The 19,566-nt window shown below is 47.3% G+C and overlaps 1 protein-coding gene across 1 annotated transcript in view; it reads left to right on the top strand.

Moving 5' to 3' along the window:
• Positions 1-218: 218 nt before the first annotated feature.
• The window catches only part of LOC126428368 (motor neuron and pancreas homeobox protein 1-like), a 144,292-nt gene continuing 124,944 nt past the window's right edge, over positions 219-19,566 (top strand). The window contains exons 1-4 of the mRNA XM_050090297.1: positions 219-443; positions 5,939-6,072; positions 17,825-17,946; positions 17,981-18,136. Coding sequence (XP_049946254.1) covers positions 219-443; positions 5,939-6,072; positions 17,825-17,946; positions 17,981-18,136 — 637 coding nt within the window. The remainder of the gene's footprint in view (positions 444-5,938; positions 6,073-17,824; positions 17,947-17,980; positions 18,137-19,566) is intronic.

Raw genomic sequence — 19,566 nt, 5'->3', positions numbered from 1 at the left:
AGTGTATGTAGCACATTCTGTTTCATGCATACCTATTATAACTTCTTTAGAAATGAAGTGATCGATATCCGCCGGTATCGAAAGGTTGCTAATAGTCATCGGGCTCGGTTACTCACAAAGTGTGCGCAGCCTGCCACGAAGGCAGCGCAGCGTGTTGAGTCGTGGCTGTGCTTTTCAGAAGGCGACGTCAGAGAGGCGATCCTGAGCGGACAGGCGCCATGGCGGGACACGAGGCCAGCTGCGACGAGGACCCGCTCTCTGTGGCGCTGCAGCTGCCGGCGGAGTCCGGCTCTGACGCCGAGGAGGAGGGAGAGGACGCAGGGGGCCCGAGGAAGGCGGCTGTCGCGGGCGTGCGGGGGCGGCGGGGGCGGCCTGGCGGCGACGCGGGCGCCAGGCAGCCCTGCAAGTTCTCCATAGACAGCATCCTCGGGCTGGGGACGGCGGTGAGTGCTACCTCGGATCACCTCTCTTCCTCCTTCACTTATTTGTTTTTTTTAATTGCATCCTAAGGGGGGGAAAAACGACGCACCACGAAGAAATTATCCGAATGGGACGGAAATCGCTAGCTGTGATTTACATGTACAGACAAACACACGCTGCGAGGGATTAGCCGAGCGGTCTGAGGTGCTGCAGTCATGGACTGAGCGGTTGGTCCCAGCGGAGGTTCGAGTCCTCCCTCGGGCATGTGTGTGTGTGTGTGTTTGTCCTTAGGATAATTTAGGTTAAGTAGTGTGTAAGCTTAGGGACTGATGACCTTAGCAGTAAGTCCCATAAGATTTCACACACATTTGAACATTTTTGACAAACACAAGAGTACAATTTCATAAAAATTTGATGATTCATTCACGAGGAAGGGCTTCACAAATAGAGCAAGGCAGTATCGCTGTGCTCCACCTTTGGCCCTTATGCAAACAGTTATTCGGCTTCGCATTGATTCGTAGAGTTGCTGGATGTCCTGAAGGATAGCGTGCCGGATTCTGTCCAATTGGCACGTTAGATCGTCAAACTCCTGAGCTGTTTGGAGTGCTCTATCCACGACGCTCCAAACTTTCTCAGTTTGGGGGATATCCGCCGAGCTTGTTAGCCAGGGCAAGGTTTGGCAAGCACAAAGCACAGGATGGCCTGCCGTGAAGGGCACCAAACGGGCCATCGAATAATTAAATGTTTCCCTGAGGAAACGTTATTGTAAGGCCATAGAATGTTTTCGACAAAAGGTCTGGCAGACAACAACCAAAGGGCTCGTCCTGCTGTGAAATGAAACGGCACGCCCGACCAGCACTGTTGGACTGCACGGAGGGCGACAGTGTCCCGCCGCTATGCCAGGCACATCTTCGCTGCTCATTGGGGCTCAGCTCGAAGCAAGACTCATCACTACTCCACTCAATGAGATTCCAGGCCGAATACGTGTCTGGAGGTGTCCCAGAGGTCAATTGGATAGCAACCTGACCATCGCCTACTGTACAGCCGAACAACCAGGCATGACGGCCTGAGGTGCCATTTCTTTTCGCAATTGGGCTCTGTTGGTTGGCCGGCCGGTGTGGCAGAGCGGTTCTAGGCGCTTCAGTCTGGAACCGCGCGACCGCTACGGTGGCAAGTTCGAATCCTGCCTCGGACATGTGTGATGTCCTTAGGTTAGTTAGGTAAGTAGTTCTAAGTTCTAGGGGACTGATGACCTCAGATGTTAAGTCCCATAGTGCTCAGAGCCATTTGAACCTCTTGGTTGTCATCCGCAGCATCCTCACAGCACAGCAGTACGCTGACGATATTCCACGCCCCGCTTCGTTACCCTCCATGGCAAGCCATCCTGGGCTCGTATTTCAACAAGATAATGCCTGTCCGCGCATGGCGAGAGTTTCTACTGCTTGTCTTCGTGCTTGGCAAGACCTACCTTGGCCACTGAGGTCACCGGACCTCTCTCCAGGTGAGAATGTTTGGAGCATTATGGGCCGGGGCCTCCAGCTAGCTTCGGGTTTTGACGACCTAACTCGCGACACCCTTCAGAAGAGCATCCAGCAGCATCTACATCTACATCACACTCCGCAAGCCACCTAATAGTGTGTGGCGGAGGATACTTTCGGTACCACTATCTGATCCCTCCAAACAAGTTCCACTCGCGAATAGTGCGTGGGAAGAATGAATGTCGGCAAGCCTCTGTATTGACTCCAATTTCTGCAATTTTTTCCTCGTTGACAATATGCGAGATGTATGTGGGGGGGAAGCAATATGTTGTCCGACTCTCCTGAAAAGTTCTGTCCTGAAATTTCAGTAGTAAATCTCTGTGTAATGCACATCGTCTCTCTTGTAACGTCTGCCAGTGGAGTTTGCTCAGTATCTCCGTAACACTCTCTCGCCAGCTAAACGATCCCGTGACGAAACGCGCCGCTGTTCGTTGTATCTTCTCTATCTCCTTTATCAGTCCTGTCAGTCACTACTTGCATGAGGGCGAGAGGTGTACCAACACGGTACTGACTTGCTCAATTTGAGAAGCTCTTTCTCTTAAATAAATGTACTGGTAGATAGGACAGCTTGGCTATGGAAGTGGAAGGGTAGCCCACAACATAAACAGTATTCACAATTACAAGCACCCAATCTTTAATGATCTTCCAGCAATGAAGGCTCTTAACAAATCTCAATTAAGCAAGGGCATAAACTTGGTTACAAACATATGTTAACCTTCAGCCAATGAATAACACCAATAAAGAATTACCAATCATTAAAACGTAGGTAAAGGACTGCTTTACAAGAATGCTTAAATTAAATCATGAAAGCTAAGTTACAAATTTTATGTTAAGCTTCAACAGGTGAATAACACCAATAAAGAGTTCTCATTTAAATAAAACATACATAGGAAAATGCCTTACCAAAATGCTTGAATTGTGTAAAATCATGAAAAGCTCAGTTACAAATTTTCTCACAAACTACTTAGGAATTTACAGCAAACAAACAAGTTTGATCTGTTTAACCAGAAGGTAACTGCCAAGTCCGAGCGACCGAAGCCACTCATAGCGGACGACCGCCCCCCAACGCTGGTCATCAACGGACATCGTCACGGCCCAGTGTCCGCCGTGCTAAAACAGACTAACGTTTCGGTAAGCGACGGACAAACAACACAGGAGTAACAGTGACTGAAAGTCGGCGTACGCCTTACGAAACACGGCACACCCTGAAGCGGGACCAGGCACAGCTGACTAGCGGCCATACAACCGCGAGCAAACAAATCTCACGCCGCCCGTACTAACGCGGGAAATGATAGCGAGCGACAAGACGCCACGCGCAAAGCAGCAACCGTGCCTACCCCTCGACCACAGAATGTGCCTTCTCTATGGTAATACAATTTATAGCACACAAGAAACGATTTAATAATGGCATTAGTTCAACGCAAGATCAGTTAACAGTTAGGTCCAGTAAAGATTTACCCATGGATTTACCTTCAAACCAACTTCCGGACCACAGGCCGATAAACAAGAAATCAAATTAAACAGTAGCCAAAATACGATACACAAGCCCTTCAAGACCTTGCTATCTTACAGTTATCATTAACGGCGAAACATACACAAATGAATGACAAGAAAGTCACCATTGAAAGCAAAAAAACACACACCACAAAGGTTAAAAGCTCAGTTCCACAAGATTAGGACTAACCTCACTCGGCAGATTTGTGTGCGTGATAACTAGGTTGCCCAAATAGGACTCCAAAACCCAAAACAACAGGTCACACGTTAGCTGTCTTGTTCTCGGATACTAGGCACCACCGGGATAAGACAATCGCGACGAAAAAAAAATCTCTGAAATTACAGCTGCCTGCAGTAAAACAAATGAGTCAGGGTGCATGAACGTAAAGCGCAAGCCACTGTTCCAGCCGGAGCGTAACCTTTTCAGTGCACATACGGACAGAACAACACACGTGGGCATAAAGGGGGCAGCAGATGCGTACCAAGCAAACTATACTGCGCCAAAATACGACCCACGTCACGTCCACAAACCGGAGCACTGCTCCCGGAGCTGGTGTCTGCTCGCTGGACTGCCGCAACTCTCTGTCCCCCGGAAAGCGATGCTGACTGCCGCCTTGCTCAACGCTCCCCTCTCGGCCGTGCGCAACAACTCTTCTCTTGTCGCCTCAGAGTGCGGACGCAATGTCCGTTCTCCCCTGCTGTCCGCCCCAGACTCTCCTTACTCGCACTCACTCCCCCGTTAGGACCCACTCCGACAGGAGGCGCTCGCGATCGCACATAGTGCCAACCTCAACCAGAGGAGTCATCGATAGCGTCTTGCACCCGAGAGCCGCGCCACGGCTCAATAAATAATCTAGTTGTTGGTTTTTTTTTTCGCCTGTACAGGTGAAACATTGCAACATATCTACCGATTTCCGTCCGATACGAATGAGTTTTTCGCCGTGAGCCTGTTTTGGCTTAGGGTGTATCGACTTACAAGCTGATCAAATTGTGCTTCTTTTAAATGCATAAAAAACGTAAATTAATGCAAATGGGTAGCGAAAACAGTTTGAAAAAAGAAACGCTCGAAGTTTTTGTGATATGGCTGATCTGTAAGCAACAAATAAAATAGACTAGATAAACATGTGATACGCCTTTGAATGACTTACAGTTTGCCGCATGATACATCTGCTGGGCAAAGAATACAAATCTGAATAAAGCTAAGATAATGGCATTTAAACGAGTTAAGTCAATCAGGTCAAAATCTGTTATCAGTAACTGAATAACTGAACATGTCAACAGTTGTAATAATATAGTACCCCAAACAAGTTACCAGCATAATACAGATACAAACAACGAGCTTCATCAGTTTCAGTATATAAGAAAATAAAACTTTGGTAAAAACACACAGTTACTCGACTGTTTGCAACAGGGAGGGAGGGAGGGAGAGGGAGAGGGAAAAGGGGGGGGGGGAGAGAGAGAGAGAGAGAGAGAGAGAGATGGCACTTGTAAGCAGTACAGTTTTTCACATTTGAAAACAGAATAACGATGATGAACTTGATGATGATGATGCAAGCGGGGAAATATTGCAAGCTTTGGATATTGTGTGCACACATGTAAGTGGAAATTTTATTATGAGATAGGACAGTATTTACAGAAGTAGAAAGCGAGAGACAGAGAGAGATAGAGAGAGAGGGAGGGTGGGATGACGGAGGGTGTGTCTAAATCAGAGAAAATAAGGAAGGAGGGGCAGTTAGAGTTTGGCCTCCTGTCGGAAGATGATGAGCAGATGTGAAAATATTGTACGCTAAGCAATTTATGATCTTATGTGCACACAAGTAAGATGAAATTTAATAATGAGACAATACAGGCGCCTTTTCATGCAAATGAATTTCAACTTTGAGTCTTTTTACACAGTTCACACGGAGTTTACGTAAGATGACTACTAATTGTGTTTGGCACCCTGCTTTCAATACCTGTGAGAATACTACGTTATGATTGGCTCCTCCATTTTAATACTACGCTGACACTGGTTCAAGATGGGATGAGGAGGAAGAAACAGAGAGAGAGCACGAAATACAACTGGACATGTTCCACCACTCATTTTTTTTATGTTTCCCTCCACTACCATCTTGCACTTTTAAATTTCACACCACAGCCACTTGCATTTCTTAATTTCTCACTGCAGCCACCTTGGGCGAAAGCATGACCTGTTGATTAAAGAGTACCTCGCTATGTTAGTTACCATGTCCACGTCCCTTATCTAAGGCATATATTGTTCGATTCACCGAAATTTCACAACTGCTCATGCGACGGTACAGAAATTCTAGCATAGGAAATATGACTCTATATTCTGTATGTGTTAACATATATTCGAACAGTCGGACGCCGCTGCACGATTCCTTGCATACTTCCTCTCCCCTTCTTTTTCCAAAGCAGCGATCAGATACCACCGGGGGGGTACGTACGAGTGGCATGGTATATGTTAATCTTGAATGTTCCTGCAGGTTCAGAGGCTGGAGACGGAGTTCATGGACTTGGGCTGTGGCCGGGAGTCGAACCCAGCAAGTAGGCCGCAGCACATCGCTCGTCCAGAGCCGAGGCTTCCTTCGCCCGATATCGTGGAGCCCATTCCACACAGGTGAGTCCCTACACGTCACACTCCCTTGTCTAAAAATCTATTCAGATGTCCAACTACACAATCACCACAGTTCCCAGAACTCCTGGAAATAGACGTTGACTGTGGATATTGCATCACAGACACAGTCCCTTTGACTGTTCAGAGATGTCACTAAATCCGCCCAAAGCAGTAAACAACAGTGCATGAACAACGAGTATTAGATGGAGGGGGTCCGACAGACGATCCAGTTATTCTAACAGGAAGGAGGTACACGGCCCGTGTTGTCTTTAGTTCAACCATGCCTAGATGATCAATACTGCCGTTCGATCGCATCCGCATCGTTACTTTGTGCCAGGAAGGGCTCTCAACAAGGGAAGTGTCCAGGCGTCTTGGAATGAACCAAAGCGATGTTGTTCGGACATGGAGGAGATACAGAGAGACAGGAACTCGCTCAGGCTGTCCAAGGGCTACTATTGCAGTGGATGACCGCTACCTACGGATTATGGCTCGGACGAACCCTGACAGCAACGCCACCATATTGAATAATGCTTTTCGTGCAGCCAGGGGATGTCGTGTTACGACTCAAACTGTGCGCAATAGGCTGCATGATGCGCAACTTCACTCACGACGACCCTGGCGAGGTCCATCTTAGCAGCCACGACACCATGCAGCGTGGAACAGATGGGCCCAACAACATGCCGAATGGACCGCTCAGGATTGGCATCAGCTCTCTTCACCGATGAGTGTCGCATATGCCTTCAACCAGACAATCGTCGGAGACGTGTTTGGAGGCAACCAGGTCAGGCTGGACGCCTTAGACACACTGTCCAGCGAGTGCAGCAAGGTGAAGGTTCCGTGGTGTTTTTGGGTGGCATTATGTGGGGCCGGCGTACGCTACTGGTGGTGATGGAAGGCGCCGTAACGGCTGTACGATACGTGAATGCTATCCTCCGACCGATAGTGCAACCATATCGGCGGCATAGTTGCGACGCATTCGTCTTCATGGACGACAATTCACACCCCCATCGTGCACATCTTGTGAATGACTTCCTTGAAAGTAAAGACATCACTCGATTAGAGTGGCCAGAATGTTCTCGAGACATGAATCCTATCGAACAAGCCTGGGATTGATTCAAAAGAGCTGTTTAGGGACCAACCACTCTCAGGGCTTTGGTGCTGCCATTCACTAACGGCATTCCATTGAGGTGTTTCCAATAGTACAACGCTCGCATACATAGTGTTGTGTCTAGACAAGACAGTCTAGACACAATGAGAGGAAGCCGAAAGGCACGCGCTTAAACTCACGCAGGCTGGCGTGAGGTCTGAAACAGGATACGTAATGAATGCTATAAAGAAAAGTACGTAGCTTCTGGAATACTTAACTTTAATCCGTATTTGTAGAACATCGCTCTTGATGATACCTTAATAGAATCTCAATATCAATTGAATACGGCGCCTTGCTAGGTCGTAGCAATTGTAGCTGAAGGCTAGGCTAACTATCGTCTCGGCAAATGAGAGCGTAGTTGTCAGTGAACCATTCCTTGCAAAGTCGACTGTACAACTGGGCGAGTGCTAGTAAGTCTCTCTAGACCTGCCGTGTGGTGGCGCTCGGTCTGCAATCACTGACAGTGGCGACACGCGGGTCCGACGTGTACTAACGGACCGCGGCCGATTTAAAAGCTACCACCTACCAAGTGTGGTGTCTGGCGGTGACACCACACATACCACTGCTGTAACCCAAATGCCCCACTGCACATGTTGTACAGGTCTGCTCTATCACATCACAAGATCTGTCTCTAATCGAGCACATGTGGGACATCATGTGGTTCAAATGGCTCTGAGCACTACAGGACTTAACAACATCTGTGGTCGTTGGTCCCCTAGAACTTAGAACTACTTAAACCTAACTAACATAAGGACATCACACACATCCATGCCCGAGGCAGGATTCGAACCTGCGATCGTAGCGGTCGCGCGGTTCCACACTGAAGCGCCTAGAACCGCTCGGCCAGAGTGGCCGGCCATCGAACGACAACTCCAGCATCATTCAATTACACAAATAAAAAAAATTGCATCACCCCGGTTCCCAAAACTCCTGAAGATAGACGTTGACTGTGGATATTGTATCACGTACTTGACAGTACTCGAGAAAGCTTGGCCACAGTCCCACGTGAAACGGAAATCCAATGAGGTTCCAGCAAAAGCGGAAGAATACATAGTGCAATGTTTACATCGGGTTTATTCTTATGATAAACGGATTATAGCAGTCATATGCAGTGGCAACATTCCTCCCATTTCTTTCTGCAGTATCGCAGAAGGAACATCCAGATTCTCGAAGCCCTATTACACGACTTCGTTCAAACTCAGTGAGGTGTCGATAGTTGCTCTTTGTCGCCTTAAAAGCATTCTTGATTCAAATCAACTCACCAAGTCCATCTGAAAGGTAACTAACGCTTACAACCGTTACAGTGTGTATTTAAAGCAAACGAGATTTGCATCCACATAATGGCACTACTACCGCCACTCTTATGCGACTAGCGCGCAATTTGAATAGACGTCATATTTCAGATGTAGAAACACGCATACCAACTTTGGTTTACGTCGTAAAACTCCGTCTTGGTGTAGCTTTTTTTTCTCCGTCAGTGCATTACCCATTAATGGAGGAACTGAGGCCCGAAGATCGCAACTTCGTGAGATGAAGGTGGTTGCTTTGACAAACTGCTGCCTATAAAACAGGAACGAATTCACTCAAGTGGTACAGCAATGTTGTTCACACATTTTATGATCGGACTCTGTCATTCCAGTTCCAGAGGAGCAGGTTGAGTGTAACAAGACGAGACAGATTGCGAAATGTGTATGTGAGGGAAAGACTAAAGGAGGAACCAGTACAGGACAGAATAGAAAAATCAAGACTGCAGTGGTATGGACACATGAAGAGAATGGATGAGGGAAGAATTCCAAAGAGGATGTTTGATTTGCAACTGGAGGGGAAGAGGCCCAGGGGAAGACCAAGAGATAGATGGGTGAAGGGAGTGAAGGAATGTGTGACGAGAAGAGGAGAGAACTGGACGAAGGTGGAAGAGGAGGAATGGTGGAAAGACAGAACACGATGGAGAGGCTTGTGTTCCCGACAGACCCTGTCCAAGATGATGATGATGATGACTCTGTCATAGATGATTGCCAGTTTCTGCCTCCTGGCTTGCTGAAAGAAAGCATAAGATGCAGTCAAATCTAACTTGAACTGAAATGCCCTGCTTAACCCGCAGGACAGGGCAGATAGAATAAATTGTGGACAGGGGCCAAAATAAGGAGCTGTCAGTTACACTCAAACATACAATTTTATTCTTTGATCAAACATTAAAAGAGCCCAAAAAGTTTTTTAAACACAGGGCTTTAATCTTGGGACTTAATCACCGGCTGAAAGCTGTGGTGTCTGCCATCGGGTTCCCCTAAATGGCAGGCAGCACCGCATAACAGCCATGCTATGAGGGAAACAAACCAACAGCCAAACAGGCGAAGACATCAGGTAAACACGCCGAAGATTCCAGTCGATTAATAGGAACCTTTCACTGCAGACGTCACCGCGACATATCCGGCCACGAATTCCTATGCCGGGTTTCTATTGGCTCCAGACCCGGCCGGTCGTCCGCTACTAATGGCAACCGCTGTAGCAGAGTCTCCGAGAAGATATCACCGAAGCCGCTGTACTGCACCGCCGATCGAAGTACCAGCCGACCGAGAGGAACCACATCTCCGGCTAGATCGACGGACGTCTGCATCTATTGTACAGCCGCTATTGTATTGTAGAAGAAGTTACATTTAATAAACTGTTGGAGAACACAACAGTGGTCGCGGCGACCTGTGCAAGGAAAGGTTCCTATTAATCGACTGGAATCTTCAGCGTGTTTACCTGATGTCTTCACCTGTTTGGCTGTGGGTTTGTTTCCCTCATAGCGTGGTCGTTATGAGGTGCTGCCTGCCATTTAGGGGAACCCAATGGCAGACAGTACAAAAGCCACTTTAATGTAAAAACGGCTGAAGGCCAATAACTTAAAGCTCAAGCATAACCAGAAATTTAAAAAGCAAGCCTTATCTTAAAACCGTTCTTTCGTTAGGCTGAAGTAAACAAGTTAAATTGGCTGACGGCCGAAGACTTAGAACTCCAAAACATTATTTTTTTTAAAAAATACCAAAGTCCTTATGTGAAACAGTTCTTTAATTTAGGCTGAAGGCCTTAAGAACAAACAACTGAAACTCAAACCGGCTGAAGACCTAAAAATTCAATAGGCTGAAGTAAACAAATTAAATTCAAATCGGCTGAAGGGCAAAGACTTAAAAGTTCCAAAATTTTTAAAAATGCCAAAAGGCTCACATGAAACAATACCTTAAACTAGGCTGAAGGACTTAAGAGTAAAACAGCTCTAATTTAAAACGCAAAGCCGGCTAGAAGCCATACAAGTACATACAACAAGAACAAATTTTAACAAATAAGGCAGTGCACACAAGGGCGCCCTGATGTTCGAGGGTCGGCCTGTAATTCAATCTCTAACGCTCGTTTAGATGAGACACACAGTCGGGCGAACCATTCAAGATCCGACGACAACCCAACCGACCGACAGTCAGCGGACCCACCGACAAGATAACTTCCACTTCACCCAACCAGGGCACAACAGGGAGTTCATCGGAACAACGTAGCAGATACTGGCACCCACAACCAATCATACACGGAGCTGTCGAACTACACACCGTGCTGGATAGCAACAACACGACGTTGAAACCACACTGCCTGAAATTTACGCCAACGGCCAGGGCAGGTAACCGTAACTTTAACAGCCACAAGGCAGAAGATTCCGCTGGTGCACTTCAGTTCAAATAACCAAATACAGTGAAACTCCGCCGGAGAGTGGCTAGAATTGTCCAACTTGAAAACCACGTTGTTGCTCGCGGGAATATCCCAACAACCGACAACGACCTCCAAACGACACAATGTGAAAAGTCTCAACTTTCGTGTCCAGGGTTGGTGAACCGCACTCTCCGACACCGCGCAGAGACCGCCAGCGGGCCCTGGCCAAACTACGCCCCGCCAGGAATTCCTCACTGCTCCACGCCAACCGACCGACTGCTCAGAGCCAGTACGCCGACAGCATTTAATATAACTTGTCACTCAAAACCACACACAGTTTCACGAACACCTGCACGAAAAACTATACAATGCTAACGGTAGTACCTGTACAGTGACAGGGACGGATCACGAGTCGGCACACACAGCCAACCCATAAGCCATCGCCGGCCAAATACACGTCGTCCGGCAATACCAACGACCGACGAACTCAAACACTGCCAGGTCCGAACTAACTGCTGGCACCTTCCAACTGCTTGGTCGACACACGACGACCGGGAAGTAATAGCAGTGCAGCAAAGATAATACGGCAGGGGTTGCCGGCCGCGGTGGCTGTGCGGTTCTAGGCGCTCCAGTCCGGAGCCGCGCTGCTGCTACGGTCGCAGGTTCGAATCCTGCTTCGGGCATAGGTGTGTGTGATGTCCTTGGGTTAGTTGGGTTTAAGTAGTTCTAAGTTCTAGGGGACTGATGACCACAGCAGTTGAGTCCCATAGCGCTCAGAGCCATTTTAACCATTTGAACGGCAGGGGTTATATCGATAAGCGCTGCTGCTGCCGCTCACGGGCAGACAAAGCAGCAACTCAGTGACACCAGTAATTGAAACAAACATAACGAGGTGGCAGTACAGTAAAAACAGGATGTTAAATAAGAGATGACATGAACACGAGCCACGCACAGCTCAGTAACATTTGTCAATTAAGTCATTACATACACAAATCGAAAATGAAAAAGTAAAGTTATTGCACATTAGAAGTCAACGAAAGCCCACGTAACTTATTACGGTACGAAGTGCCGTGAGGCACAAATAGACGCCTCCCCACTATACGCCTCTATTAGCACGGTCATGTCCCATCCGCTGAATTTCATTTTTAGAATACGAAGCAAACAGAAGAAACCATACGTTTCTCAGAAGCAATACATAGAAAAGGGAGTAGTTCTACGTCTAGGGGACTGATGACCTCAGATGTTAAGTCCCATAGTGTTTATAGCCATTTGAATCATTTATTTGCCGGCCGAAGTGGCCGTGCGGATAAAGGCGCTGCAGTCTGGAACCGCAACACCGCTACGGTCGCAGGTTCGAATCCTGCCTCGGGCATGGATGTTTGTGATGTCCTTAGGTTTAACTAGTTCTAAGTTCTAGGGGACTAATAACCTCAGCAGTTGAGTCCCATAGTGCTCAGAGCCATTTGAACCATTTGAATCATTTATTTAATTACCGCATTTTCCGGGAAACTACTCAATGAAAAATGTTAAAAGCACCAATACGAAAAACGTGTAAAAGCATCAGTAAGAAAGGCTGATGGTGGCTGCTGGCCACATATGTCAACAATAACAGTAAACCATGAACAAATAACAAGCAGAGAAAACTCCCAGCACCCTTTGCGTGCGTTATCGTCGTCTAGTGCGCGTGCACCGAGTTTAGATTTCCGCACACGGGTAACGTGTCTGATATTCTCTTACTTTCATTCGCCCTACCGTCACGGCAGCCAAGACGGACTTGCTCCGTTCGTCGTGCGTAATGGTCTAATCACCCACATTTCCTTAAGACCAATGCTATGGATCACTTCACCACTGCAGAAGCCACCTTGTGCAACCGTCACCCGTCTGCTGTGGCCGAGCGGTTCTAGGCGCTTCAATCCGGAACCGCGCTGCTGCTACGGTCGCAGGTTCGAATCCTGCCTCGGGCGTGGATGTGTGTGATGTCAGCTTAGTTAGGTTTAAGTAGTTCTAAGTCTAGGGGGCTGATGACTTCAGATGTTAAGTCCAATAGTGCTTAGACCCATTTGAGTCACCGTCAGATTATAAGACAGATGTCATGATTCACTGCATAAACAACATTGTTCCATCGTCAGGTCATAAGGCACTTTCCGGACCACACAGCCCGATCCTCAGGTCATAAAACAGACGCCACGGTTCACTCCACCACCGCAGAAAACATATCATGCCATCTTCAGAATATTAAATAGATGCCATGGTTTACTCCCACCACTGCAGAAACCACATCATCCTATCCAGGTACCATGGTTCACTTCACCACAGCAGAAACCGCATTGTCTCTTCCTCATGTCCTAATATAGATTCCATGGTGCACTGCATCACTGGAAAAACGACATTGTCCCATCCTCATGTCATAAGACAGATTCCATGGTTCACTGCCACCAATAGTGAAGGAAGTGAACGGCATGTGTCTTATCATCTCAGGATCCGCTGTGGCCGAGCGATTCTAGCCGCTTCAGTGCGGAACCACGCGGCTGCTACGGTCGCAAGTTCGAATCCTGCCTCGGGCATGGATGTTTGTCATGCCCTTAGGTTAGTTAGGTTTGCGGTGGTCTAGCGGTTCTAGGCGCTCAGTCAGGGACCGCGCGACTGCTACGGTCGCAGGTTCGAATCCTGCCTCGGGCATGGATGTGTGTGATGTCCTTAGGTTAGTTAGGTTTAAGTAGTTCTAAGTTCTAGGGGACTTATGACCACAGATGTTGAGTCCCATAGTGCTCAGATCCATTTGAACCATTTAGTTAGCTTTAACTAGTTCTAAGTTCTAGGGGACTGATGACCTGAGAAGTTAAGTCCCATAGTGCTCAGGGCCATTTGAACCATTTTTGATCTCAGGATCGCTGTTGATGCCCGTAACTGGTTGTTTCGTTTTGAAACTGGTGTGATTGTGCCGCATAGTAAATTATTTTAGTACTACCCATGTACCAAAGACTTTTCCAACCAGTCGATATGATACTGTTACAATACTTTCTACGAATATAATGGTAGCGGGAGTGGTGAGCTATGGGACTTAACTTCTGAGATCATCAGTTTCCTAGAACTTAGAACTGCTTAAACCTAACTAACCTAAGGACATCACACAGATCCATGCCCGAGGCAGGATTCGAACCTGCGACCGTAGCGGTCGCACGGTTCCAGACTGAAGCGCCTAGAACCGCTCGGCCACTCCGGCTGGCAGGGGTGTGTCCAGAAGCATTCCAAATATATCTGTCTTCCATTATGAGCACTAAAAATGCATTTACAATAAAACCCAATCAAGACAGAAACGGCCCTAGTTAAATTTTTTTGCCTGTATTGTATAATGACCCTTATGTGTACAGTTATTAAAAAAACACTATAGGATAACACCATCTATAGTATACGGTTGTTCAAGAACATCAGGATTTTTTTCAAAGAAAAGGTCCATGATCAAAAACAGGAGTAAAAGAAGTAGCCTTAACGTGGTAAACCTGTAACATATACATTCCTTTAAAAAAGAACATTAACATTAACAGAGTACTCTCTTGTACTCTGAATTTCGGGGTACGGAGAAGGACAAACTGAACTTCAGATCGGCACAACAAGAAGTGTACCAGAACACTCGTTTGAAGATGATGGACCATTAAGGGGTCATTGCAAACTTTGGTGATAAACATCTTAGTAAATTAGCTTACTACGCCTATTTTCACTCATTGCTTTCATATGGCATCATACTTTGGGGTAATTCATCACTGAGGAATAAAGTATTTATTGCACAAAAGCGTGTAATCAGAATAATAGCTGGAGTCCACCCAAGATCATCCTGCAGACATTTATTTAAGGATCTAGGGATATTCACAGTAGCTTCTCAGTATATATACCCTCTTATGAAATTTGTTATTAACAACCAAACCCAATTCAAAAGTAATAGCAGTGTGCACAACTACAATACTAGGAGAAAGGACGATCTTCACTATTCAAGATTAAATCTAACTTTGGCACAGAAAGGGGTGAATTATACTGGCACTAAAGTCTTTGGTCACTTACCAAATAGTATCAAAAGTCTGACAGATAACCAACAAGTATTTAAGAAGAAATTAAAAGAATTTCTGAATGACAACTCCTTCTACTCCATAGAGGAATTTTTAGATATAAATTAAGAAAAAAAAGAAAAAAACAAAACAAAAATATAAAAAAAATTTAAAAAAATAAAAATAAAAATAAAAAATAAAGAAAAACAAAAAACACAAAAAATAAAGTTGTTATATTAACTTAAGTATGTTGTTAAATTAACCTAATTATGTCATGTATTGGAAAATTCGACTCGTTCCACATCATTACGAAATATCATATTCATGATCCATGGAACTAGTATTAATCTAATCTAATCTAATCTAATCTAAATAATCAGAACAAGCCTTAAGACAGTATCTGATAGCCGCTCTTGAAATAGCCCTCAGCCACGGCCACTCAATGAGCCACACAATACGATACAAAGTCTATTAATATCAATTCAGAAATTATATCAAGCGCTTGTAGTAAATACATTCACCTTGCCTGGTTAGACAACAACGTCCGTAACCAAGTACAGCTGGGCACGATACAACTTTGGTTCAAATGGCTCTGAGCACTGTGGGACTTAACTTCTGAGGCCATCAGTCCCCTAGAACTTAGAACTACTTAAACCTACCTAACATAAGGACACACACACACACACACACACACACACACACACACACATCCATGCCCGAGGCAGGAATCGAACCTGCGACCGTAGCGGTCGCGCGGTTACAGACTGAAGCGCCTAGAACCGCTCGGCCACACCGGCCGGCCGATACAACTTTCTAGCGAGCCAGACATCCCATACACTTTCTTGAGACAGAGAAGCTTGTGTTTACGAATCAGCAAGGTTTTACAAAGCATCGCTCGTGCGAAACTCAGCATGCCCTTATCACACATGACATACTGCTAACTATGGATGAAGGGCAACAGGCAAATTCCATATTTCTAGATTTCCGGAAAGTGTTTGACGCGGTGTCCCATTGCAGGATGTTAAAGAAGGTACGAGCATATGGAATAAGTTCATTGATATGTGAGTCGCTTGAGTAATAGAACCCAGTATCTTGTCGTCGACAGCGAGTGTTCTTCTGAGATAAGGGGAATCGTCCGCAGTGCCCTAGCGAAGTGTGATAGTACCACTGTTGTTCTGTGTACACATAAACAATTTGGCGAACAGGATGGGCATCAATCTGCGGGTGTTTGCTGTAGTGTATGATAAGGTGTCAAAGTTAAGTGACTATAGGAGGAGGAGGAGATTAGTGTTTAACGTCCCGTCGACAACGAGGTCATTAGAGACGGAGCGCAAGCTCGGGTGAGGGAAGGACGGGGAAGGAAATCGGCCGTGCCCTTTCAAAGGAACCATCCCGGCATTTGCCTGAAGCGATTTAGGGAAATCACGGAAAACCTAAATCAGGATGGCCGGAGACGGTATTGAACCGTCGTCCTCCCGAATGCGAGTCCAGTGTGCTAACCACTGCGCCACCTCGCTCGGTAAAGTGACTATAGGAAGATTCAAGATGACTTACACAAAATTTCTAGTTGACGTGATGAATGGTTGGTAGTTCTAACGGTGGGAAAACGTACGTTAATGCAGACGAGTAGGAAAGAGAAACCCATACTGTCTGCATACAGCATTATTAGTGTCCTGATTGACGTCGTCACGTCGTTCTACGCGTTAGTAAATTACCAAGAGACATCAAGTACCGTGTGAAATAAATTTAAAAACAACTGAATCTCACTGATTCTGTGATAGAAGCTACAACTTATTCATGAAGAAATAGCCGGCCATTGTGGCCGAGCGGTTCTAGGCGCTTCAGCCCGGACCGCGTGACGGCTACGGTCGCAGGTTCGCATCCTGCCTCGGGCATGGATGTGTGTGAAGTCCTTAGGTTAGTTAGGTTTAGGTAGTTCTAAGTCCTAGGGGACTGATGACTCAGATGTTAACTCCCATAGTGCTCAGAGCCATTTGTACAATGAAGAAATATTTGCGAATATGTGTACAACTGCAGCTTACTCCACATTGTTCATGCATGACAAACATATATTCCTTTTGTTGTCTGTTCTTCTGATGATAGGCAGTTTCCTCATCATGAAAGAATTATTTATCTTGACTAATGATTCTTTCATTCTTACTCTTCACTCCACTTTCTAATACAAGAGAATTTTTGAAACTATAATAAATAAATGTATGTGTCGTCTGAGTTGGTCCTCCCGTCGGGTAGACCGTTCGCCGGGTGCAAGTCTTTCGATTTGACGCCACTTCGGCGACCTGCGCTTCGATGACATAATAAACAGAGACATGGGGTTTCACCTGAGCAAAGCCTGGGAGCCAGCCTTGCCGGCACTAAGGAATCGTCAGCCACAGATTAGCAACCGCGCCGAGTCAACGCAGATGGGAAGCCTTAGCGCAGATGCTTAAATCGCGCGCGAACGGGGTCCGTCGCTCCCGGCCGCATTTGCGCAGACCGCGACCCGTTTCTCCAGCAGAGGGCTCTGGTATTCGACGCTGTCTACGATTGGTCTTCGATGACGTTATGCCCCGCTGGCGCCTGCGCTGTTCTAGAAAGCCACCACATAAATTGGCGAGCTTCTCAGCAACGCGACAGTAGCACCTGAAGATGGCGGGCAGTTGTCTCGCTGAAATATTGAGCGGTTTCTACAATATTATCCGGCGTAATTCCCGGGAACCTATCAAGCAGATGCAGCGCCGGGAAAGCCCAAACAGCACGCCGTTTTGTTACTTTGTGTCTTCATCGGTTTTTCTCTTATTGTACTGCCTGTGGCTGAAGAGCGGAGTAAAGTTGCCGCTGCCAGCCCACCTTGTATGAGGTGTAAAATGACAATAAAGAAAAAAAAAAAAAGATCGAGCGGTGAGAGCGTGTGGTGTCCTGTCCAGGCCGGTACCTGCGGCACTGCTGGCGGTGTCTGGCAGTTCCGGGACGCCTCCGCCGCCGCCAGCGTCCTCCTCGGGGGCGGCGTCGGGGGCGGCGTCGGCGTCTGCAGCGGCGGCGGCGGCAGCGGCGGCGGCGGCGGCGGCTTTCCTCGATTACGGTGCGACCGGCCCGGGGGGTTCCGCGCCGGCGGCTTCTCTGGGCTCCCTGCTGTACGGCGGCTGGCTCGCCTCTGCTGCCGCCTCCGCCGCCCGACCACACCCGCACCTGTTCGGCCTGCAAGGTAGGCTGTATTCCACTCCACGTGAAATTTTCGTGGTAGAACGACAATTTTAGATTTCTGAACACCGTTCTCACAAGAGGGAAAGAACAGACACTTTTGTCTGGTACCATTTCTTGCAGCACAGCTACACTACTGGCCATTAAAATTGCTACACCACAAAGATATCGTGCTACAGACGCGAATTTTAACCGACAGCAAGGAGATGTTGTGATATGCAAATGATTAGCTTTTCAGAGCATTCACACAGGGCTGGCGCCGGTGGCGACACCTACAACGTGCTGACATGAGGAAAGTTTCCAACCGATTTCTCATATACAAACACCAGTTGACCGGCGTTGCCTGGTGAAACGTTGTCGTGACGCCTCGTGTAAGGAGGAGAAATGCGTACCATCACGTTTCCGACTTTGATAAAGGTCGGGTTGTAGCCTATCGCGGTTGCGGTTTATCGTCTCGCGACATTGCTGCTCGCGTTGGTCGAGATCCAATGACTGTTAGCAGAATATGGAATCGGTGGGTTCAGGAGGGTAATACGGAACGTCATGCTGTGCTGGATCCCGACGGCCTCGTATGACTAGCAGTCGAGATGACAGGCATCTTATCCGCATGGCTGTAACGGATCGTGTAGCCACGTCTTGATCCCTGAGTCCACAGATGGGGACGTTTGCAAGACAACAACCATCTGCACGAACAGTTCGACGACGTTTGCAGCCGCACGGACTATCAGCTCGGAGACGGTGGATGCGGTTACCCTTGACGCTGCATCACAGACAGGAGCGCCTGCGATGGTATACTCGACGATGAACCTGGGTGCACGAATGGCAAAACATCATTTTGTCGGATGAATCCAGGTTCTGTTTACAGCATCATGATGGTCGCATCCGCGTTTGGCGACATCGCGAAGAACGCACATTGGAAGTGTGTATTCGTCATCCCCACACTGGCGTATCACCCGGCAGGATGGTATGGGGTGCCATTGGTTACACGTCTCGGTCACCTCTTGTTCGCTTTCATGGCACTTTGAACAGTGCACGTTACATTTCAGATGTGTTACGACCCGTGGCTCTACCATTCATTCGACCCCTGCGAAACCCAATATTTCAGCAGGATACTGCACGACCACATCTTGCAGGTCCTGTACGGGCCTCTGGATACAGAAAATGTTCGACTGCTGCCTGGCCAGCACATTCTCCAGATCTCTCACCAACTGAAAACGTCTGGTCAATGGTGGCCGAGCAACTGGCTCATCACAATACGCCAGTCACTACTCTTCATGGACTGTGGTATCCTGTTGAAGCTGCGTGGGCAGCTGTATCTGTACACTCCATCCAAGCCCAGGCGTATCAAGGCCGTTATTACGGCCAGAAATGGTTGTTCTGGGTACTAATTTCTCAGGGTCTATGCACCCAAATTGCGTTAAAATGTAATCACAT

Source organism: Schistocerca serialis, chromosome 12 (genome assembly GCF_023864345.2).
Source record: "Schistocerca serialis cubense isolate TAMUIC-IGC-003099 chromosome 12, iqSchSeri2.2, whole genome shotgun sequence".
NCBI lineage: Eukaryota > Metazoa > Arthropoda > Insecta > Orthoptera > Acrididae > Schistocerca > Schistocerca serialis.
Note: the sequence above shows the minus strand (reverse complement) of the source record. Positions and strands in the feature narration are given on the sequence as shown.